The sequence below is a fragment of the Myotis lucifugus genome, unplaced genomic scaffold, assembly GCF_000147115.1.
Source record: "Myotis lucifugus unplaced genomic scaffold, Myoluc2.0 scaffold_162, whole genome shotgun sequence".
Classification (NCBI taxonomy): Eukaryota; Metazoa; Chordata; class Mammalia; order Chiroptera; family Vespertilionidae; genus Myotis; species Myotis lucifugus.
This window is the reverse complement of record NW_005871210.1, coordinates 2,048,737-2,072,213: the sequence shown is the minus strand read 5'-3', so window position 1 is coordinate 2,072,213 and position 23,477 is coordinate 2,048,737. Positions and strand designations below refer to the sequence as shown.

At 53.0% G+C, this 23,477-nt stretch overlaps 1 protein-coding gene across 1 annotated transcript in view; it reads left to right on the top strand.

The window, feature by feature from the left end:
* COL17A1 (collagen type XVII alpha 1 chain) overlaps window positions 1-23,477 on the top strand; it is a 49,230-nt gene that overhangs the window by 15,785 nt on the left and 9,968 nt on the right. The window contains 28 exon segments of the mRNA XM_014461915.2: window positions 991-1,149; window positions 1,753-1,824; window positions 3,047-3,118; window positions 3,911-3,979; window positions 4,974-5,135; window positions 5,742-5,822; window positions 7,236-7,280; window positions 8,744-8,962; window positions 9,731-9,949; window positions 10,237-10,266; window positions 10,628-10,654; window positions 12,065-12,091; window positions 12,177-12,239; window positions 12,993-13,097; window positions 13,832-13,891; window positions 14,779-14,814; window positions 15,420-15,473; window positions 15,719-15,754; window positions 16,236-16,271; window positions 17,097-17,159; window positions 18,440-18,475; window positions 18,727-18,798; window positions 19,567-19,593; window positions 20,267-20,302; window positions 20,863-20,898; window positions 21,166-21,246; window positions 22,468-22,503; window positions 22,951-23,028. Coding sequence (XP_014317401.1) covers window positions 991-1,149; window positions 1,753-1,824; window positions 3,047-3,118; window positions 3,911-3,979; window positions 4,974-5,135; window positions 5,742-5,822; window positions 7,236-7,280; window positions 8,744-8,962; window positions 9,731-9,949; window positions 10,237-10,266; window positions 10,628-10,654; window positions 12,065-12,091; window positions 12,177-12,239; window positions 12,993-13,097; window positions 13,832-13,891; window positions 14,779-14,814; window positions 15,420-15,473; window positions 15,719-15,754; window positions 16,236-16,271; window positions 17,097-17,159; window positions 18,440-18,475; window positions 18,727-18,798; window positions 19,567-19,593; window positions 20,267-20,302; window positions 20,863-20,898; window positions 21,166-21,246; window positions 22,468-22,503; window positions 22,951-23,028 — 2,037 coding nt within the window.

Below are 23,477 nucleotides of genomic sequence, written 5' to 3'. Positions count from 1 at the left end.
GATTCATTCATTTATTCATTCAGTGAATGTTTATTATTTGCCTCCTCCATGCCAAGCACCAGGCACTGAGGAAAGGCAGTGAACAAGACAGACACACCCATTGCCCTTGTGGAGGTGAGGGCCTCTGGGGGCAGTCAGATAACCAAGAGATCATGGTCAGATGGGATGAGGGTTGTTCAACACTCATATATCATGTGTCTACCACGTGTAAGGTGGGTTCTGTGGGAGGCAGAAAGAGGAATGAGGAGATCCTTGGAGGGAGATGAGGAAAGAAGCCAGTTCTGCTGGGGTGTAAATGAAGCTTTCCTGTCATTTGCTACTGGGGTGGGGAGAGAAACCTTGAGATTGTGATCTTCCTTTTACCTTTTAATACAACCGAAACCTCAGAGCACTTTATGACCTGCGGGGCTAGCTCCCTCTCGTAGAAGAAAATGGCAGAATTGGCTTCAGATTTGAAGAAGCACCAAAACCCCTTCTTGGGGGCAGAGTGCCTTTGGGTCTCCTTGGCAAGGAGAGTTTAACCAGAAAAGGCTGTCATCCGTGTGGAGTGGCCTTGGAAGTGTGGGCTCCCTGCCTGTGCTTGCTGTGTGCCTGGAATTCTGTGGGCATTCGCTGTGGGGCCTCACTCGCTGCTCCCTGGTATCTTTGAAGGTGGAGATAGGAACAAAGAGAGAATGAGAACATTGGTGGGGACCGCTCAGAGGGGTGGGGAGGGTGGCTTAGAAGGAGAAACGGGTGACCTACTTCAAATTTCATCAAGAGCCAGCAAGAATGTCTAACCCAAGGGATAAGGTTGCACCAGCTCCGAGGCTTCAGGCAGAACTGGGATGAGCAACAGCCCCAGTTTGCCCTAGACCAAGAGGTTGCTGGGATGTGGGACCTTCAGGGCTAAACCAGGAAAGTCCCAGCAAACAGAGCCAATTGGGTCACCCCAGCACAGAGCTCTGGTTTGTCTCTCACTGGGGAGTCTGTCTGTCTGTCTGTTTCCAGTGTCCGGCACCTATGATGCAACCATCCTGGATGCCAACCTTCCCTCCCACATGTGGTCCTCCACCTTGCCGGCAGGGTCCTCCATGGGGACCTATCACAACAACATGACAACCCACTCCTCCTCCCTCCTCAACACCAATGCCTATTCCTCAGGATCAGGTATGTGATGCGCAGTGCACATCCCCTCCCACCCCAGAGCCCTCCTCACCTTTACCTGGAGCTGAAAGACCCTGCTGGTGTCCACCGTCCCCAAGGCTTGCTAGAGGGGCTTTCTGTGGCCAAACATCCCAAGGTTTTTCCACTGGAACTTCATTTCCTTTCAGTCTCCAAGGTGTTTCTTTGGGTGGGTCCTCTATAAAAAGAACTATATTCCACATGCGTCAGAAAAAGCAGTGGGAAAAACATGAAAGCAGGTGCCAGGAACCTGGTTTGACTTCATGTGCATTAACTGTGACCCTGAGCTAGTTATTTACCGTCTCTGGTTTCAAGTTCCTTTTCTGTAAAATGGTCACTAACAAGTGGGCTTTGGCCAGAGCTAATGTCCACTTGAGGCCTGACCAACCTTCAACCAGCCCTTGGCTAAGATCTAAGGCACAAATCAGAGACGAATGTATGGTTCTCTGCGGCAAGGCAAGCGCCTACGATTTTCCTAAAAACAAATTTAACAAAATATAAAAATGCAACCTGTTAATTCTGGAGCTTTTGGGGCACCCCCTGTTCTGGGCGGGACGTCCCTCTCACAGCCCCTCGTCTTCCCTGCAGTCTTTGGAGTTCCAAACAACATGGCCTCCTGCTCCCCTACTCTGCACCCCGGAATCAGCACCTGCTCCTCAGGTCAGTGCTCGCCAGTCCATCGCCCTTTCCAGGTGGTTTGCTTTAATATATACATGCTCCTTCCTGGTGAGGAAAATCTATGGTTTCTAGAGAAGAGGTCCTTTCTGCCCAGGAGGACGAGGACATTCCTGCATATACACCAACACGGGCAGTGGCCCAGGGCTGCCCAAGGTCAGAGACAGGTCTAAGGGTGGAGGGCCGGAGACCTCACTTACATGTTTTCTCTGAGAGGTGGAGAAATGGGAGGAAAGAAGCTAGGTGAGGCCTGGCTTAGGACATTTCAGGTAAAACAAACAAAAAAAGAAAACCACAACATTGTAAAGTTAGAAAGCTCTTTCTTCAGGTCTTTTTATAAATACTGTAGGTCATTGGGAGCTCAAATGTATTCACTCTATTTCCACATACATTGCAACAGCCTGAATGTAAGTCACCAGCCACCTCTTTTTTTAAAGGAATGTGCCTTCTCCTTGTGGCATATGACTAATTAACATGATGATGTTGGCCGCCTTATTTACTGGACCGGCATATCTCTGTTTCAACACCTCCAATTGACTAGCATCCCACCAAACCCAGAAGACACCTGGTTAGGGTTCATTTCTTCTGCCTTTGCTATTCTGTTTAGCCAAGTCCTGACTGAAGATATTAAATCCACAATCTTGTACCCCAAACACGACACAGGATGGAATAAGAGAAAGCGTTAACTGGGGAGGAGTGAGCTTCGGCTTTGAAGTCAGACTAGGGGTGAGGGGAGCTTGATGTGTTTGAGTCAGAAGGAAGAGTTCAAGGGAAAACGAGGTCTCTGCCAAGTCTATGCCTTTGGCCCCCTTGTGTCTGTATCCTATGCCCACAGTTCCCACACTGTGCACCAAGGCACCCTAGGGTGCTGTCGGGAACAGGGAACTCTGGGGTGTTTTTACATTCCAAGGATATTTTTTGAATACAGTGAAATGTCAAACCCTGTGTGAACTACCACTGTAAGCTGTGTAGACCTAAGTATTCAATAGATGGAACCATTCGTAACTTTTAGCCCAAGATGGGGAGGTGGGCATAAAAAAATTGCTGTCACTTAGAATGTGAGAACTGAGAAAGTTTGGGAATCTCTGTCATATGCAAAGGCATTTATTTATCATGAAAGGTATTGGGGTGCCGGGGGTGGAGCTGCCTTAAGCTGAGGACCCTCCTCTCTGCACCTGCGCTCACCTGTCTTCAATTATTTTCACAGTGTTTGGCATGCAGAACAATCTGGCCCCCAGCTCATCCGCCCTGTCCCACGGCATGGCCACCACCTCCACAGGTCAGTAGCTGAGGCTTGGAGCTTAGGGGCTGGGAAGTAATGCTTCTTTGCAGCTATAACTCACAATATTCCTTTCAACCACTGAATCAGAGGGACCAAGATGTCCCTTAAAATCAATCAACCTTTCCCACCAAAGAAACAGCCCCCACTCCCAATCTAGAGATGCCAACCTCGATCATTTGCTGGATCAGACATGTGAAAACCTGGGGGAATATTACTGTGGGGTGTCACCTGTGTAGCCCTGTGATTCACTGCTATCCCTGACTGCCCACTGCCATTGAAAATCAATCATCTGGCTGATTTTATGGTTTGCTCCTTGTGCACACCTGGGGGAGGGTGGACAGAAGAGGCATGAGCTTCCACCCTGGCCCTCAATTTGCTTACTGTTTAGTTGGAGTAAAAAGTGTAATAAACATGAAACTATTGGGGGATTCTATAAGATAACATGAATCAAATTGTGCAGAGCAGGTGTTAGGGTTGTAGGAGTTCAGAGGGAAGGTAATGTGGGAGGATCTAAGAGGACTTCATGGAGGAGGTGACCTTTAGAACTGTTCTAGAAGGATGAGAATTATACCAAAGAAAGTTCCATCTAAGCTCTAATTGCTGGAGAGTTGATTGCATTATTCCTTATTCTTCATGTTCATTATTCATTCATAATTATTATTCATTATTATTATCTTCCTCTCACATGGGGAGGCTGCCTGTCTGCCAGAGCTGGTCAGGCTGCTGCTAAGTTGCGTGGAGCTGCCCTCCCACTCTGGTCCCACTCACTCAGTGGTTCTTCTCTTGCAGCGTACGGGATGAAGAAAAACGTACCCCAGAGCCCTGCTGTTGTGAGCACTGGCGTGTCCACCTCTGCCGGTGAGTGCTGTCCCCAGCTGCCAGGGGCAGGCTGCAGAACCGGAAAAATTGCTCCTTGGTGACACTTAGCATATGGAAGAGTGGATATAACCCATTGGTGGTCTAAGGTCCCAAATGGGCCTCTCGGTAACTTCCAGAAATGAGCAGAGATGAGCATCTCCCTGACCTCATCTTGACCTTTCTGTCCAAGGGAGGCAGGAAGCTTCACCCTCCGCACCGGCCTGGGGTCAGACACTTACACCCCAGCTCCCACCTTTGTCTGGAAGCCCCTGGCCTGCTCCTGTTACCTGTCACCCATGGCAAGAACCAAGGAGCCTGTCAAAGCTGCCACACCCTCCCTACCTTCTGCAGACCCTTTATCGACTTGGGCTCACTGCACAGGGTCAGCCGCTTCCGCCATGGCTCTGATCCTGGGTGTTCCCTTCCGGACGCTGTTCTAAGCGCCTGGACCACAGAATGAACAAGGCAGGCTAGGTTCCTGCCCACCAGCCTGACAATTGCAGTGGACGCAGATAAACAAGTTGGCAAGATAATTTGAAGGAAAGAAATAGGTCAAGAGTAGAAAAAGGAATGTGTGTATATTAGACGGGGTGGTCAGGAAAACCCCCCAGGACGCTAACACCTGAGACCTGAAGGATAGAAATGAACCCAGCAGGTTAAAGAAGGGCCTGTCTGAGAAGAGGACTTTTGTCCATTCAATAGAGATCCTGTAGCATCCAGGTGGAAGGCAGCCCATCAGCCAGCCCCCCAGTACTTCTGACATGGACCCAACCTCCTCACGACCAGGCCCAGTGAAGCAGGGGAGGTTGTCTTTGGTCCCCAAGATGCTTCTTAGCAGCCACTGTCAGGGAGACCAGAGACCCTTGGACACACCCACTAATCTCTCTTTTCCTCCCCCCTCCCCTTTTCCTTCTCCTTCCTCTTCTGGTCATTTCTTCCCTCCACCTCCTCCTGGCACCTTTTCCTTCCTCCTCACCCACCTCTTCCTCTCTAGCCTGTACCACGAGTGTCCAGAATGATGAGCTCTTACACAAGGACTGTAAGTTCCTGATCCTGGAGAAAGATAACGTGCCTGCCAAGAAGGAGATGGAGCTGCTGATCATGAACAAGGACAGCGGGAAGGTCTTTACTGCCTCCCCCGCCAGCATCGCTGCAAGTACGTGGGAGCCCAAGGGACTCAGATGTCAGAAGAAAGGCAGACAGTGTAGGAGACCCAATGTCCTAGCAAGGTGGTTTGAGATGTTTTAATAGTGAAAGCACAGTCATCCATTCAAATGAAAAACTGCCTGCCTAAACAGGGTGCTCCTGGGGTCTGCCTAGAATGCAGACAAGCCTGGAAAATTCTGGAAAAGAGCAACCTCAGCAAGACTCCCAACCGCAAACACACATGGGGGGATTAACCCCAGGAAGGCGGGGTCCTCTTCCTACCCGGCTACCTCTACCTCCCCATGTGGACAGGATGTGGAGTGGGGTTGGAGAGGGGGTAGGGAATAGCCTAGATCATTGATGGCGAACCTTTTGAGCTCGGCGTGTCAGCATTTTGAAAAACCCTAACTTAACTCTGGTGCCATGTCACATATAGAAATTTTTTGATATTTGCAACCATAGTAAAACAAAGACTTATATTTTTTATATTTATTTTATATATTTAAATGCCATTTAACAAAAATCAACCCAAAAAATGAGTTCACGTGTCACCTCTGACACGCGTGTCATAGGTTCGCCATTCACTGGCCTAGATTGTCATGAGTTGTGTGCACAGCTTCTTTTTCAGAGGACACACTAAAAAAGGAAAAGCAAGCTGCCTACACCACTGACACTAAGCTGATCTTGGATACTAATGGTAAGACTACATCTGCTCTCTGTCCACCTTGCCTTCAGCCCATCCACATTTCATTTATGTATTTGTCTCCTGAGACCTCACTACTCCACAGGTGGTCCCTGGACCAGCAGCAGTGGCAGCACCCTGGGAAGCCTGGTTACAGGACGCCCCAGGCCCTAGCCCAAGGCCTGCTGAGCCAGAGGCTGCGTTTTAACAGGCTTCCAATTGATTTGTGCGTGTACAATATTGAAACAAAAGCTTTCCCATGACATGTGTAAAGCCTACAATGGTATTTTTTTTCTCACCTTACTCATCCACCCTTAATTTTCAGAACTAATAGAAAAATGCTTGGCAAAGCACTTGCTAGCTTTATTTTTTCTTCTCAAATACCTGGATCCTCTCGTAGATAAACACATTGCTTCACTGCTGAGTCCCGAAACATCTCTCCAAACCACTGGTTTCAGGGGAGAGGGAAGGGCAGGGTCAGTAAAGGAAGGGAAAAGTACATCATAGGACATTTTTAGATAAATGCAAATGAAATCAGTCCCAGCCTGACAATGCCTAAGTTATCAGTTCCTTACATTGTAGGGGTGGAAATGGGGCGGTGAAGCCAAAAGACCCTTTCAGAATCTGATGAAAGCTGTGAACAACTTTCCCAGAAAATCTCGCACATGCCCACAAACACTCCATGGTCAGATAGCATCAGGAACTCATGAACAGCCCTCCTCCCAGCCCATCCTTGCTGTCGGGGTCCCTCTTCCCCAGGTCAGGAACTTGCATTCCAAGTCCCTTCGCCAAGAAGACCTGGGGGTGGGGGGTCAATGGGGAAAAAAAGGACATCTGTAATACTTTCAACAATACAGATAAATTAAAAATAAAAGTCCCTTCACCAAACAAATCAAGTCATTTCTCTCAAGCACATTTATTGTTTGAGAGCAAAGGTCACTCCTCAGTGGTCCTCTGAAAATGTCTAAGGCTTTACAGGTTTCAGGTCACAAGAGGGTTATGACACTGCTTTTCCCACCATTACTTGTTTGTCAAGTCATGTCTGCATTGATGCAATTACTCAAGGTGCCTTGGGGGGTATATGGGGTACATCTACCTAAAGCCCTGCCCAAAATCTTCACAGAGGCTGTCTGTGGGCTCCTCACATTTAAAAGCTCAAGTCAAGCCCTAGACAGTTTGGCTCAGTGGATAGAGCGTTGGCCTGTGGACTGAAGGGTCCTGGGTTTGATTCCAATCAAGGACACATGGCTCGGGTTGCAGGCCCGATCCCCAATGAGGGGTGTGCAGGAGGCAGCCAATCAGTGATTCTCTCTCATCATTAATGTTTCTATCTCTCCCTCCCTCTCTGAAATCAATAAAGACATATTTTTAAAAATAAAAATACATAAAAGCTCAGGTCAAAACCTCTTCTCGGTGCTTGTCTTTCAGGAGACGTGAAGACCGTGTCCACAAAGGGCAAAGCGGCCTCCACAGGTAGGTGAGCCCGGCGAGTCCTGCAGTGACAGCAGCCCGTGGGACTGGTGATGGTGAGGAACAGATAAGGCCCCCTAGCCTGGAGCCAGTGCACACCTGAGCCACCCAACTCTAAAGAGTGTCCCTGAAGGTTCAAGGGAGCGGGGTGGAGGGCGGTAGAGGGGGCAGGCCGGGCTAGAGTGGTTCGCAGAAGAAGCTTAGTTCAGGGGCAGTTTGCTCACAGCTCCCCCCTCCCTACACACACACACACACACACACACTGCTACCTGCCCTCAGGTCCAGGGGCTCCCCCTGTGGCAGGAGCAGCACAGCAGGACAGCTGTTGTCCACCCCCCAGACATACACACAGAGGCTTTTTTTTTTAATATATTTTATTGATTTTTCACAGAGAAGAAGGAAGAGGGACAGAGAGTTAGAAACATCGATGAGAGAGATCGATCAGCTGCCTCCTGCACGCCCCACACTGGGGATGTGCCTGCAACCAAGGTACATGCCCCTGACCGGAATCGAACCTGGGACCCTTGAGTCCGAAGGCCGACGCTCTATCCACTGAGCCAAACTGGTTCGGCCACACAGAGGCTTTAAGGTGGCACTAATTCATGTACATCTCCAACCCTTTACACTTTCCTCTCTTCCTCCTCTAGCCTTGTAAGAGAGGCAGAGCAACGGTTAGCACCCCATTTTAAATACTAACAAAGCCTTTTACAAAAAAAAGAAATTGACCGGGCATGCCTTAAATGCTGAGTGTCATTCTAGGCACTTGGGTGTTACACACAGAGTTGTGAACACTGCACCATGGAGATGGGAACACCTTTGGTTTGGGCCTAATAAAATATAGGTTGTGGCAGGTCAAAGTTCTTCATCAAGAGTTTTAAACCGAGCCCTAGCTGGTTTGGCTCAGTGGATAGAGCATCAGCCTGCAGACTAAAGGGTCCCGGGTTCGATTCCAGTCAGGGCACATGCCTGGGTTGCGGGCCCGATCGCCAGTAGGGGGCGTGCAGGAGGCAGCCAGTCAATGATTTCCTCTCATCATTGATGTTTCTATCTCTCCCTTCTCCCTTTCTCTCTGAAATCAATAAAAAAATATTTTTAAAAAATAAAATAAAATAAAGAGTTTTAAACGGAGCCCTCTGTGCTACATCCCCTGCTAACTGCCTTCCAGGCCTCTCGTTTCACTCAGCAACTGTCCTATGAAGTAAGTCATCCTTTAAGCTCATTGTAGTTAAAAGAAAAGGAAAAAAAAAGGAAACAGTAGTTAAGTGACCATCTCAGGGTCACACAGCTCAAGCCCAGGGTTGTCAGGCTTCTGCTCTTCAGCCTCATCCTTCATGGGGCCGCACACGAACCTGAAAGACTTACTTACATTCACTCAGGCCCACAGGAAGTCCCCACAGCCAGAGAATTTAGAGGGAAGAGAGCCAAAGCCGCCTGCCTTCACCTTCCCCTTCCTCTCTCTCCCACAGATATCCACGGCTACGGCTACGATCACCATAACGGTGTCGGTGGCGGTAAAGGCGGCGGCGGTAAAGGTGGTGCTGGCGGCGGTGTTGGCGCGGGCCCGTGGGGAGCAGCGCCCGCCTGGTGCCCCTGCGGCTCCTGCTGCAGCTGGTGGAAGTGGCTGCTGGGCCTGCTGCTCACCTGGCTGCTGCTCCTGGGGCTGCTCTTCGGCCTCATTGCTCTGGGTACGTGGTGACGGTGGCAGGGCAGCTGCCCATTCAAAGGGCAGGAATTGGCTGTGTCCCAAGTGTCGGGCATCAGTGCAGAGCTCTGTGCTGTAGGTGGGGAAACAGGCACTGGGAGGACGCCACCTAGTGGCGGAGATGGGATTCTGGTGCAGCTCCGTTGCCCAGGCCCCCATCCCTGCAGCACTGCTCTAGGCTCCCAGCTGCCTGGGGAGTCAGGCCAGGCCTTCTCATAGCAGTTCTGCCCGCCACAGCTCTGTTGGCCTCACACAGCTCCCAGGGAGGGTGAGGGCCAGCACTATCACTCTCTTGAATGAGAAAGCCCACCCACCCAGACCAGGTTTCTTTAAAGGTCAATGACAATTTTGAGTAGCTGGCCGTAATCTGGCTGCTGGCCATAAGCATTCTATCAAATTGTCCCCAACAGCCTGGCCTGTGTGGCTCAGTGGTTGAGCGTTGACTTATGAAGCAGGAAGCCACAGTTCGATTCCAGGTCAGGGCACATGCCCAGGTTGAAGGCTAGATAACCAGTGGGGGACAGACGGGAGGTGGCCAGTTAATTCTCTCTCATCATTGATGTTTCTATCTCTCTCACCCTTTCCCGTCCTCTCTGAAATCAGTAAATATACATGTATATTTAATATGTCCCCAATGGCAAGAAGAAGTTCCCCAGCCCCCAGAGCCCCCAGTTCAGGCTTCCGGGGGGCGAGTGTGTGCTGGGAAGGCACCGGGCTGCCCCTCGGCTGAGCTGCCCCTCTGCCCTTTCAGCGGAGGAGGTGCGGAAGCTGAAAGCGCGTGTGGACGAGCTGGAGCGGATGCGGAGCGGTGTGCTGCTGCAGGAGCAGATAGAGAAAAGCAACAAGGAACGGCTGCAGGGGCTGGCGCCCGATGTGGGCACAGGCATGGGCAAGTCTGGGCTGGATGCTTCCAGTCAGGAGGCGCTCTGGCTGTTCATGAGAAACAAGCTGATGATGGAGCAAGAAAACGGTGAGCACATCGCAGGGCAAAGGGCCAGCCTGTGTGTGGAGTGGTACCTGCTCAGGGGGCTCTCACACTTCCTTCACTCTCAGGACCAGTACTGTGAACCCATTTTACTGTTGGGAAAACTGAGGCCTGGAAAGAATTGCCCACTATCACACAAGTAGCACATTTTAGAATCTGAATGCTAGTCCTACCCTCAGTTTCTCCCCACTTCACCACAGAGATCCCTTTCGTGTCTGTGTGTCACACAGATGTGTAACCTCTAGTAACTCGTGGTTTACTCTCTCTTCTAGGCAATCTCCGAGGAAACCCTGGCCCTAAAGGTACTGTGGTGGGTTGAGCCCTTTCCCTCTCGTTTCCTGAATTTGGAGCCCTGTTTTCTGGGATTAGAAAGCTGTTTTCCAAATTGAAGGATGAGCAGTAGACAAATCTTACAGCATCTGTTGGGAGGGTTGAGAATTGGCTGTACAGTCAGAATATCTCAGGACGGGAAGGGACCTAGGGCATCCTCTGAGAGGCCGGTGATGTGCCAAGTGACACAGATGGAGACTGAGAGGAAGCCACGCCCCACGCCAGCTCCCCCTGAAATGCGGTTCACCTGCTGTCAGCTGGTCTTACAGACTATGAGAGACAGGCCCTTGGGTTCTCACCCCATTCACAATTGTTTTATCTTTCTTATTTTAGGTGACATGGGAAGTCCAGGCCTCAAAGGTAACTTTTACCTTAATTATTAGTGAGGGTTGACGGTTTAAAGCAATCAGCGAGCTCAGAGAACGCCCTGACATGCTCTTGGCCATCGCCCCTCTGTGGTGGGACCGTGAATTGCAGAGCAGCCTGCAGACCCTTGGGCTTTGGTGGGGCAGGGGCTTCGTGACAGAGCAGGCCTGCATCACTGGCCTTCGCCCCTTCTCAGGGCTCCAGGGACTCCCAGGCCCTCGGGCAGCCTGTGTCGAGGGCCTACATCTACCCCCAGCTCCAAAGGGCAGTCAGAGGGCCTGCTACTTCTCAGCTTTCCCAACCCCCTGGCGGTTTCTATAAATACAGATTCCTGGGCCCTGCTGAGAATCAGGTGTTCCTGGAACAAATGCTCTGGGGCTAGACCTACCCTCTACCCGGGTTTTAATTCTGATGAATCAAGTCAGGAACCACCATTCCAAGTGTGCCACCTGCTCTCAGGGGTCTTAGCCGAGGGAAACCGGGGATAAAACCCAACCGTTGGGAACTGAGCCTCCTGTGGGGGTCCAGCAGGAGCACCAGCACCTGCCCCCAGGGGTTCGCAGGATGTAGTCACAGGAGCAGGTGCCCATAGTGCTAGTCATTGGGGACAACCACATGCTACCGTATGTGGCACACATGTATGTGCTGTAAGAAATGGATGTATTTCCTCCGAGAAGTGGTTTGACGATCAATGGGGTGGGCCCATGGTGGGAGGAAGCAGTTTCCAATCCCGGGACCATAGCAGCGCCCCTTGATCTAGCCGAGTGGGGTTCACACACTTCAGTGTGCGTGAGCATGGGCAGGAGATTCTGGGTCCCACTTCCAGAGCCTCTGAGTCAGCAGTCCTGGTGGTACAGGTGGGTGGGGACAGGAGCCTGCAATCCTGATCACCCCAGTTTATTCTGAGAATTGCCGTTGAAGGTGACAGGGTCACCTCTCTGGGCTCCATCTTTCTTCCCAAGAGATCCCTGTGCCGGAGTTGGGGTTCCTGCGCTTGGTGGTCCTCTTCTTCTCTTCAGGGTTGCCTGTCTCCATGCACACGCCTGGGTCACCGCCCCAGCTCCCCTTCCCCAGGACTCCAGTGTGGAAGTCACACCCCCTGACCCTGCTGGGCATGGGGACTGAAGGTCCTGGAGCCCCTGAGCCTGTAGTTGCCAGGAAATGTGGGCTGCCCGGTTAAATTCGAAGTACAGATAATTTTTCACTATAAGTATGTCCCAAATGTTACATGAAACATACTTATACTAAAAGTTTATTCAATGTTTATCTGCAATTCAGACTTCCTGGGCACCCTGTATTTGTATTTGCTGTATTTGGCAATCCTGTCTGAATCCACCTGGTGGCTCCTTTAGGTAATGGCCCAAGTCTTGGAGCTGACTTCTCTCTCTTTTCTCTGTCCCGCAGGAGATCGGGGGCTCCCTGGGACTCCAGGTGCGTAGTCTCTGATGGCGCGGCTGGTAGTGGGCTGCTGGGCCCTGCATCCCCAGTCCTAGGAGGTATTTTCTTGTATCTACAGGTATCCCTGGGCTCTTGGGACAACCAGGTCCAGAAGGACCAAAGGGACAAAAGGGCAGCATCGGTAAGAACTGCTTCTCCACCCACTCCTTCCTCCCTCCCTCCCTCTCTCAGTAGACATTTATTCAAGTGCCCACTGTGTGCCAGGACATTTTAGGTGTTGGGGAGACATCAGTGGGTAAAACAGAAACTCCTGCTTACGTTGGGGTGGGGAAGAAAGATAATAGATAAATATGTGAAGTTCATAGCAGGGTAAGAGGTGGTTGGGAATGGGAAAGGCAGAGGCTGGTGGGACATGGGGAGTCCTGAGGGAGCCCTCAGGAAAGGCCTCCCTGAGAAGGGGCCATGTGAGCCAAGATTTGAGGGGATGAGGGAGCCGGGCACGCGGAGAACTTGGAGTAACCTTCCAGGCAGAGGGAGCAGCCACAGGCCTCGGCACAGGTGTACCCACTGGTCAAAGAGTAATGAGGAAGAGGAAGAGGAGGAGGCGGAGGAGGAGGAGGAGGAGATCGTAGGGGCCTCAGCTAGAACCCAGAAGGGAGCCGGAGAGTCCAGAGAGAGGGTAGTGAGCGAGGCTGACCACGTGGGGCCCTGGAGGCCTCGTGAAGACTTTCCCAGCGAGGAGAAAAGCCACTTGCAGGTTTGGGGCAGAGGTGGGACATGATTCTCATGCATTTTCAAGGGTGGCTCTGGCTTCTGGGTTGAGCCTGGGCTTCAGGGGACCAGTGCAGAGACTCCCGGCAGGCGTCCTACCAGCGAGATGCTGCTCACGGAGCCCTCAGGGCCCTAACTCTCATATGGCCATTTCTGTTTCTAGGAGACCCTGGCATGGAGGGACCTGTGGGCCAGAGAGGGCGTGAAGGCCCCATGGGTCCTCCTGGTGAACCGGGACCACCTGGGTTTGGAGAGAAAGGGGACAGAGGTAAGAGGCAGTTCCTTCACCAGGAGGGTTAGTTACATCCATTTTTCTCACGAGCATTTGCGGGGCATCGTGAGCCAGGTCTTGGCCAGGCCTGGTGGAGGGTGTGGGCAAGGCCATAGGTCCCGGCCTCAGGCCGAGAACCTTGCAGAGCTCAGAATGCAAGGAGAACATGGTCACGGGGAGAAAGGGTCTTCCCATGTGGGGTGGCGAGGAGTCAGGGCTGAGCTGAAGAGCTCGGAGCAGGCCTGGCGGGAGGCGGAGTGCGGTTCAGATCCTCAGGCCTCTCTTGGCTGGAACTAGCCAGGAAGGAGGCATGGGAAGCCCCAGACACAGGCCCAGCCCCGGAGAGGTCCGGGAAGATTTTGCAATTAGATTCCTAACCATGAGTCTGTTTTTTTTGTTTGTGGTTGTTTTTTTTTTCCCAAGAAAAACCAAGCATAGGCCCCAGAAATCCTCTCAATGCCAATAGGTTATGAGCTGAGCAAGAAGCATAATTTTTAACTTCCCTTTCTCTTAAAAATATTGCTCAATAAGGCAACAAACGTGTATCGAGTATCTAGGGTGCCAGACTTCATGGAGCATAAAGGCTCTGAGGGTAGAAACTGAAGGTGTTTTGCTGATTCATGGTTTGGGGAGGTACCCAATGGCTCAGAGGCCACTGGCAGCGTGGGGACCACCCCCCACTGACACCCGCAGGCTGGGTGGACTCTCTCAGAGTGCTCATTTCTCCCCAGGGTCTGGTGAACCGGGTGTTCCTGGCCCACCTGGCGTCCCGGGTTCTGTGGGTCCCAAAGGTAAGTCAGGTGCCCAGGATGGTACCCAAGTTTGCCATGTCCTGGATAGATAACAGAGGTCCAGGTGCTAGGATCCCAGACAGCCTTAACCCTCTGCTCCAGGCCTGTGCAGGGGCGATGGGCCCACAGAGGGTCCCCTACAAAGGAGTGGGGTCAGGGCTGGGGCTGGTTTGGGCTGCATGGAGGATTTGAGGCCGCATTTCCATCTGTTTGCAATGGCCCCGTTATGTGGCCCCTAAGTGGGTGGATGGGTCAGGAAATCAGAAGTCAGACCATCTCCTCACCTGTCTGGGCCCAGATACACACATTCAAAATGCAACGTGTCTGAACCACCCGGGAGAGAGGGCCTTCTCGATCTGATGCCCACGGCTCATCTCTCCTCCCTCCTCTGCCCCAGCCCAAATGTTTTACTCTGACTGGGAAGGAGCAGGGCTCTCTTGATCCCACCAGCTTCAGCTTCCTCCCTGAGGATGACTTTGCACTGGACTTGGGTCATCTTAGACCAGCGGTTCTCAACCTGTGGGTCGCGACCCCTTTGGCGGTCGAACGACCCTTTCACAGGGATCGCCTAAGACCATCCTGCATATCAGATATTTACATGACGATTCATAACAGTAGTAACATGACAGTTATGAAGTAGCAACGAAAATAATTTTATGGTTGGGTCACAACAGGAGGAACTGTATTTAAAGGGCAGGAAGGTTGAGAACCACTGTCTTAGACCCACTGGCTCTGGGGTCCTGGCAAGAACCCAGACCGTGTGGGTGGCTTGCACACACAGCCCTCGCTGGGAAGTGAGCCCCACGCCTCCCCCTGGCCTTCCCGTGGGGTCAGCTCCCCGGCCTGGGTCTGCCCCTCTGATCACTGTTGTTCTGTCGTCCTTCCAGGTGCCAATGGTTCTCCAGGCCCACAGGGTCCCCCAGGTCAGTACGCTGCTTATAACAGATGTTATTTCTGGGGCAAAGGAAGGGCTGCCAAAAGGGAAAGCAAACGTTATTTAAGCAAAAGAAGCGAATTTAAAGAGCACCTGGAGGTACAAAATCCAGGTCCACACTGTCCCCTGCGGCTGAGGTCAGGTACCAGGGAGCCCCGTGAGATGGCCTGGGGCCTGGGCCCTCTGGCGGCTTCAGCAGCACGCAGCTCCCATCCTGCCCTCACCTCTGAGCAAGTGCCTGCCTCTCCCTCATGTCTCCTGGTTAGGTCTCGTCCTGCTGTCCTGGGAATCTCGAGCCACAGCCCACAGTGTAGTGCAGACCAGTGTCTCTGTCAGTGTCCCACGAGGTGCCCTCTGACCAGGGCCTAGTAGTCACAGGGGCAGAGAACCTGGACCAGGACGACGTGGAGGGAGGTGGGGGGGTATCTGCAGAGAGCAGCTCATGATTTTCACTCCAAAGTGTGTGTGCAAGTGCCCAGGTGTGTGCAAACATGTGTGTATACATGGTTATGTCCCGTCTGCCTGCATGCATGTGTCTGTGTCCATGTCCGAGCTGGGGCACTCACCCTCCTGCATGGTTTCCTCTGCTCGCAGGCCCTATAGGTCTCCAAGGGCCCCGAGGTGAAGTGGGACTCCCCGGCGTCAAAGGTAAGCTGGTGGGAAGGAGCTGGGTAGGGGGAGATGTCACCCTGTAGGTGCCAGTCACTCAAGAAGAGGTCTTGGGGGGCCAGAGGGGGTCAGATGGACATAACCAACAGCCTGTGCAGGCTGACAGGCATACAAGGAGAGGGGAAGTCAGGATGGTGGGCGGGATGCCTGTCTTCAGACAGACACTGCCCTTCCTGTCTTCCTTGCCAAGGCTCTTTATGTCAGGTTGGCCATTACCTTTTCAGGTGACAGAGGTTCTATGGGACCACCAGGACCTAAAGGTATGTTGCTCCCCCTGCTGCTCAGACATCACTAGAGCCTGCCTGACTCCTGGGAACCCAAATGTGACTTGTGCCCCGGCATCCAAGAACACAGATGACTCTGGCTCCCGGACCCTGGGGCTGGGAGGGACGTGCCTCTCATATAGGGAAACTGAGGCACAAAGAGGAGTCACAAAGCACCCACATTGCAGCACTGTGGATGGGTAGTCCTTGGAGTGGCGAGGATGCAGTATTGAGGTCCTCCTGCTCTGGCCATCCTGTGCCCAGAGCACCCACTGTATGACAGGGCCGGGGGCAGCGTGTGGGTGGAATCAAATGTGCCCCTTTGAGTTCATAAATGATGAGTTCTCGCCCAGATTCTGCTGACAGCACTTCCAGGCACAGTGAGAACTGTTCTGCAGCAGGGTCCCTCTAACGGGGTGAGAATGCTTTCCTTGCTCCTGACTGATGCTTCCTGCCCCCCACCCCATGTTTGTTTTAGGTGACCAGGGTGAGAAAGGACCCCGAGGCCTCACAGGTCAGTCCTACATGGGAATCCACTCTGATCATTGAAAGACATTTTATAACTCTACTGGGCACTGGAGGTGGGAAAGAATACAGAGGTATGAGATAGAATCTCTGTCTACTTCAGGGAACTTGCAATCTACAAAACACAGATGAAGCGCTGGCTGGAGACAAGCCAGCATCAGGCTTGCCAGACAGTAAACATCTGGGCAGAAAAGGGAATTAGGATTGTCACTGGTTCTTTTGGGAAATCCAGTTGAGAAAATTAAGCTCTTCCCAAAGTGGCAGAAAGTTGACACCACTTGTCCCCCCCATCCACTTACCTACTGCCAACTCGAATGATTAAAAAGGAAATCTATATATATATGTATAAAAGCCTAATATGCAAATTGTCCCCATGGGAGTTTGCTGGGAGACTGATCACTCTCTATGACATGCGCTGACCACCAGGGGCGGTGCGAAACGAAGGAAGGCCCCGGCCGGCAGCCAGAAGGCCCTGATCGCCAGCCAAGACTAGGGACCCTACCTGTACATGAATTTCATGCACCGGGCCTCTAGTTAATAATAATGATACTTTAGCGACAAGGAGCTGCTCTCTGTTGCCAAGGAAATAAGATTCAGACACACTCAGCTGCAGACCAGGCTCATGCCTGCTGCCTGGGTGGCCCTGGCCATAGAATCTAAGTGGACACTGTGTCCCCAACCTCTCTGGTACCCGAAGCTCATCTGGTTGGGGAAGTGGCAGGCTTAGAGGTGGGCAGGGAGGGAACAGCATTCTACCCTGGTCAAGGATGCAAAGCTTGAAAGCCTCTAACCAGCTAGGCCCTTTCCTTTGCAGGCGAGCCAGGCTCCAGAGGTCTGCCTGGTGCTGCTGGGGAGCCTGGAGCTAAAGGAGCAATAGGTGAGTGTCCAGAGGAGTGAATGCAGCAAGTCTGTCCCCTTCCGGTCATCATCATGGCTCTGGAGTTGAGATCCTTCTAGAGCCACCTCTCCTGTTCTCTGACCCACCCACCCCCTGGTAGAGGATCTGCTTACCGACCGTTTCTGGGCCTGCATATCCCTCCTGGGGCTCAGAGAGCAGCAGTCTCCGTGGGTTTCTCACTGCTCTGGCAAGGGGGTCTGGGCAAGACATGGCCCCCACCCTGTCCCCAAGCCACTCAGGCCCCTGGAGAGGATACGCAATGCCAGGGTCCTCTGGAACCCTCTGTATTCCAGACATAGCCTTGACATCCCAGGACTGGTCTCACAACCAGATCCAGGGGCATGGAGCTGACCAAGGGCCAGGTGTTTAGCACCAAGTCCCAGGAGGGATTAAACCCCATCAGTGGGGGATGTGATTTACCTTCTCAATCATTTAAGAAAGTGTTGTGGTTGAGCATTGACCTATGAACCAGGAGGTCACAGTTCAATTCCCAGTCAGGGCACATGCCCGGGTTGTGGGCTTGATCCCTAGTAGGGGGCATGCAGGAGGCAGCAGATCAATGATTCTCTCTCATCATTGATGTTTCTATCTCTCACTTCCCCTCTGAAATATATATAATGAAATTGTTAGGAAGTGCAATTCTATGCAGGACCCTTTGCTGGGCAAATAAGATGCTTCCCCTCCCTCGAGGGGAGAGAAAGCCTGTAGGAGGTGACAAGTGCCGTGAGAGGTACAGAGTGTGAGGGGGAAAGCTTGCACCCAGAAAGGTGGAGGAGGCAGCATTTCAGATTGTCCTAAAAAGTACAAGAAGATTTTGATCATGGTCAACTTGGAAAATTCCATGCAGGAACAATAACATAGTCAGGAAAGACAGAGATGGGAAAAGCAAGACGTGGTCCCAGAAGGACCTCAGGGAGGTTGGCCTCACTGGAGCGGAGGAGACAAGAGCTCGGAGGAGCTCGACTTCCAGGACCTGGAGAAACAAGGCCGGCATCTGCTTTACTGAGCATCTGGTGTGGGCCGAGTCCTGCCCAGGGCACTGGCGATGCAATGGGAGTCACCGAACAGTTTTAACGGGAAGAGAGAAGTTACTGGTGTGGGGAAGAGGGCAGGGAGAAAGCCGTGACAGAGGCTGGGCTGTTCCACCTTTGGCGGCCATGGAAGGGGCCAGCTTGGCGCGAGCTTGATGGGCAGCATAGGGAGGGGGTCCCAGAAGCAGCTCCCAGAGTCCCTGATGAGCTGTGGTTCTGCTTTCCTAGGACCTGCTGGCCCCGATGGACACCAAGGCCCAAGAGGTAGGTCACTGATCGGCTCTCCTCACTGTCACCACCTCCCCTGCCCCCACTCCCTGCCCTGCCCGCGCCTTCTAATCATAGCTACGAGGCACGCGCCACGTAGAAACATACAAAGCCGGGTTTATTGCTTTCTCCTCCCCACCTGCCTGCAAGTCACTCAGTAAAACCCTAAGAAAGCATCAGCTCAGGTCTGCTGGCCAGTTCAGCGCTCCCAGAGGAAAACATTTGTACGTTGGTCATACTCTCTCCAGGTGAACAAGGTCTCACAGGGATGCCTGGGTTGCGAGGCCCACCAGGACCTTCTGGAGACCCAGGAAAGCCAGGTAACCGCGGGAAGAGGGAGCCACACCCTGCTGAGAGTGTGTGTGTGTGTGTGTGTGTGTGTGTGCGTGTGTGTGCGTGTGCGCTCGCGTGCCCATCTCGTCCAATTTTCCTCCAGCAGCTCAGCAGGTAACTGGCACAACTGCGGGCTTGGCTTTGTGCGGGGGCTGTGTGTCCTGACCCTCTGAGTCACCAAGTCTGGCAACTGGGAAGAGAAAGGTGGACCGGCTGAAAACAAGGGGCAGAGTTTCCCACCACCTCAGCACCTTGCTCCTCGGAGCCTTCCCTCTGGCCCACCTCCCCTCGGGCCATACCTGGACCCACCAGTCTGAGGAGAGAGGCCGTCTCCACGAAGGCCCAGCAGAAGCAAGATGCTCAGGGCTGCAGGAGAAACAAATCAAAACACACTGAGAAAGCTGTGAGGGGCCAGACATGCATCAGTGGTGGGACAAGCAGGAGGCCTCCTGGCTCCTCTGTTGGGAACACCAAGGAGAGAGCCGGGGGGCAGCATGAGGGGGCCAATGAGTGTGTGTTTTCTGGGTTCGTGGCTCTCAGATGCCAGAGGTCTCTGACCCCAAACAGACTGAGAACCGCTGCCTGAGGGAGCAGTGGGCCACTTCACTGCCGAGTCCAGTGCTGGGAGGACCCCAGAGTCAGGCTGCCCCAAACCCAGGGCTTGTCCTCCTGCCCCACCAACCCCATGGGCTCCTGCATTCGAGGGTGTGGCTCCTCAGCCCTTCAACTCTCCCTCATGTGTTTCTTTCCCGTAGGTCTCACAGGACCCCAGGGACCTCAGGGTGAGTCACTGGGTCACTCCCATCCCAGCCTTCCAGCATCCAGCAATGCCTCTCCTCAGTGCCCTTGAGTCTCCTCTCCTGCCCTCACCCTCCCAGCGGAAATGGGCGCAGATCCCTTTGGTGTGCATCTTGAGAAGCACCTTAGGAAGGAAAAACACGCACCGAGCAATCTAGAACGGCATCCTGGTAGAAATGGAGTTAGCGCTGTGCCCGTTCTGCCTGCCTGTGCCCTGCTCCCCTCCGGCTCAGGCCCAGGAGTTGGCTGGCCCTGCGGCAGCCCACATCCCCTGGCGTGGAGAAGTGGGAGCTCACCGTGCAGCGGGGCCCAGTTTCTCTGAGACAGCCTCGGCGTCCAAGTCCATCCTATAGTCGGGCCCATGTGCGCTGGCACCACACCCAGCCCCAACCTAAAGGGAATTGAGCAAAGATGTAAAAAGAAATCAAGCAGCAGGTCCCCCGAAAGCTGAGCACACAGGGACGCCCTGCAGATGCTCCCTGCTCCCTCGTGGAGTTCAGGAGATGCGAGGCAGGAGCACAAGGCAAAGCCAGGGAGGTCTGCAGGTAGCGGTCAGCGATTGTGGCCATGCTGAGTGACAGGGCGCTGGCCAACCAGAGGGTGTCGGAAATTGCTGGGCCTTCATTATCCTGACTGACTTGTTTTCAATCACATCAGGACTTCCTGGAACCGCTGGCCGACCAGGCGCTAGAGGTAAGTGACTTTCCAAACTAGATTTTCTTTCTTTTCACTGGTCATGTTTGTGGGAGGGGAGGTGCTGGCAGGAGTGAAGCCCTGTCTGGGCTGAGCCCGGATCAACAGTGGCATCTAGTGGCTGTGAGGCTGGGAGCCAGGGATCTGCTCTGCTCAGTGAGGCCCTGAATCCTGAAGCCTCTGTCCTTCCACCTCTCAGTACTTTTCCTGCCCAAGCCCGTTCCCAGTGAGATCCTGCGACACCACTGTGGGAGACGAGAGAGTGGGAGTGGGAATGACTCTCAAGTCAGCCTCATTTCGGCGTCACTGAACGACAAACTCTGCCCCTTCAGGGAGTCCCAGCTCCTTCCAAAAGGATCAATGCTCCGGCCTCCAGGGTGTCCGTGCAGAGACTGGCGCTTAATGCATCCTGCACACTCCCCTTAGTTCGTTAAAATGCCCTTAGCCTGCAGGTGAGAGGCCCAGGAGTGGGTCTCAGATGCAACCAGAGGCCTTGCAAATGAGTGACTGGGTCACTAATTGATCCTGGAAACAACGCTCTCCTCTTCTTCCCCTCCCAGGTGAACCGGGAGCTCCGGGCAGTATCGTGACGGCAGGTAGGCAGGCCCTGGACTGCGCATTCCCATGTGCCAGCATCTGCCCGGGCTCTGCCCTAATGCCCTCCGAGAAGCACCAGTCTGAGGACACAGTGCTTGGGCAGGATGCAGGGCTGGGCTCTTCGGGTCAGCAGTGAGGCCATGGGCGGAGCTTTGACGTAATGAGAACAAGAGAGGAGGGCCCAGCCCCACTCACAGCCTGGCCTGGGTCCAGCACCTCGGAGCCAGGACAGTGGGCTCAGTGTTGCCTGTGTCTTCTGTTTTCAGAGGGGTCATCGACTCTCACTGTCCCAGGCCCACCAGGCCCTCCTGGAGCCATGGGACCCCCAGGACCACCAGGTGCTCCAGGTCAGTCTGTTTTCTTGCTTTGCTCCCAATCAGCAGCAGGCCTAGGTAGCGTTTGACAGTACCCGGGTTCAGTACCTGAAATCCAGGAAAGGAACCGAGGGAGGAGTGTGAGGAGGAGCTGAGAAAGCCCCTCAGGCAGCCTAGCGAGGCCTCGTCACACACCCGCAAGTATCGCACACACTGCACAGGCCTGGCTTCCCCAGACCCGACAGCACGTGTCAACCGCGTTCCCAAGGTCGCGCAGCTAAGAAGTTTCCTCTTAGAAAACAATTTGATACTATGCATCAAGGGCAACAATTCGATACTATGCATCAACACTATGCATTCCTAAAATGCTAGGAATCTATTTGGAGAAAATTTCCCCAAATTGTTCAACCATAATGAAATTGCTACAAAAGTATGAGGACTTAGAAGAAAGTAGCTAGGGGTTAATAGTATTATTGAAAACAGCAGAATGCTCGATAAAGTGTGCTCTGTGGTTGCAACAATATTTTTACAAGATGCAAAAAAAAATGTATAGGTGATATTTTCTATTTTTTCCAAAAAGCCTGTTATTCTGCTATATAGATGGGTTTGAACTGTGCAGGTTCGCTTATACGCAAACTTTTTTTTGGAAATTTGTGACAACTTGAAAAAAAAACTTGCAAACAAACTTTATGACTTTCTTAATAACATTTTCTTGTCTCTGGCTTACTTTATTGTAAGAATATAGTATATAATATATATAACATATAAAATATGTTAATTGACTTATTGGTAAGGCTTCCAGTCAACAGTGTGCTATTAGTAGTCACAGTTTTTGTAAAATCAAAAGTTATATGCGAATTTTCAACTGCGCAGAGAGTCAGCACCCCTAATCCCCATGCTGTTCAAGGGTCAACTCTATTTTTTCATTATCTAAAAATGTTCACATGTAAATGAAATACATGATTTAACATGACCAATGCAGGTATGGACCAGCCTTCCCTCCTGATAAGCTCCAGTGAGGGAGGGGGCCCTGGGGCGCATGGAAGTCCCTCGTTGTTGAAGAACAGTGTCTGAGAGGGTGGTCCTGCCCATCCCAGGGGCCCAGTGCGAGCTGACCTCTTTGGGTTACTGTCCCATGCCTTGTGAGGAAGCTAGGTGTGTACCCAGGACCCACCTTGTCTTCAGCTCTTTCTAGAACTGGGACCCTGGAGGTGTGACAAAGCCCTTTCTTCCCCTTTTCTTCCTCATTTCCAGGCCCTGCTGGCCCAGCTGGTCTCCCAGGACAGCAAGGTATGCCACGCCTGAGGGAGCACACACCTGGTGGTCTCAGTCGGGAGGGCTTCCTTCCCAGGCTGGACGTGAACCCCGGACTGTAAATAAAGCAAGACATGCAATTGGAGAAAGGGGGTGAGGGGGTGACATGGTTCTTCACCAAGGGCTTGCAAAGCCTCCGCTGCAAGGCAGGGGTCCGCCGGACAGGGCAGTGAGGCTCTGTGGCCACTGGTCAAGCTCAGCTGTTTTCACTGGCCTCAGGCCTCTTGTGACCAGACCCTGATTATGGTGTCCAGAGACTTCTCCAAATACCAAAACACACACAGTAGGGCTCGGGGAAAGCCAGTCCACTTCCTCCTGTTTGCAGTCAACGCTCTGGCCTGCCGTGCCCCAGGCACCTGGCTGCAGCAGTCACCGGAGGGATTTCTGCTGGCGGCATCCACCCTGACTCTGTCTCTCCCACAGGCCCTCGAGGGGAGCAAGGACTTGCTGGTGAATCGTTCATTAGCAGCAGCAGCTCCATCTCTGAAGTCCTCTCTGCCCGTGAGTGCCCTGGGCAGGTGCGGGGGGCGGGGGGCAGTGGCAGCGAGGTCAGGACATGGGCCTGTGGCAGCTGCACCAGTGAGTTGTCGGGGCCCCAGATTCGGTGAGGATGACAGTCCTCTGGAATGCAGTGCCGGCAGCAGGGGCTTTGTCAGCGTTGGGGGTGATTCACGGGATGGGGCAGCTGTCAGAAAGGGTCTCAGATTTCAGGGTCACACAGGGCCTCCGAGTGAGCCAGACACTGGCCAGTGTCGCTGGCAGCAGTACTGCAGCCCCTCTCACGGGGACCAGTGACCAGGGTTCTCAGCCTCAGGCCTGGCCTGGGAGGGTGGACTCCTGGTCCTCCTGGTCCCGAAGTCCGTTAAGGAGCCCAGGTGGAGATGCTGCTGCACCTGAGCGTCTACACAGCCGACCCTGGTCCAGCAGTCACGTGTACCAGACATTGTGCC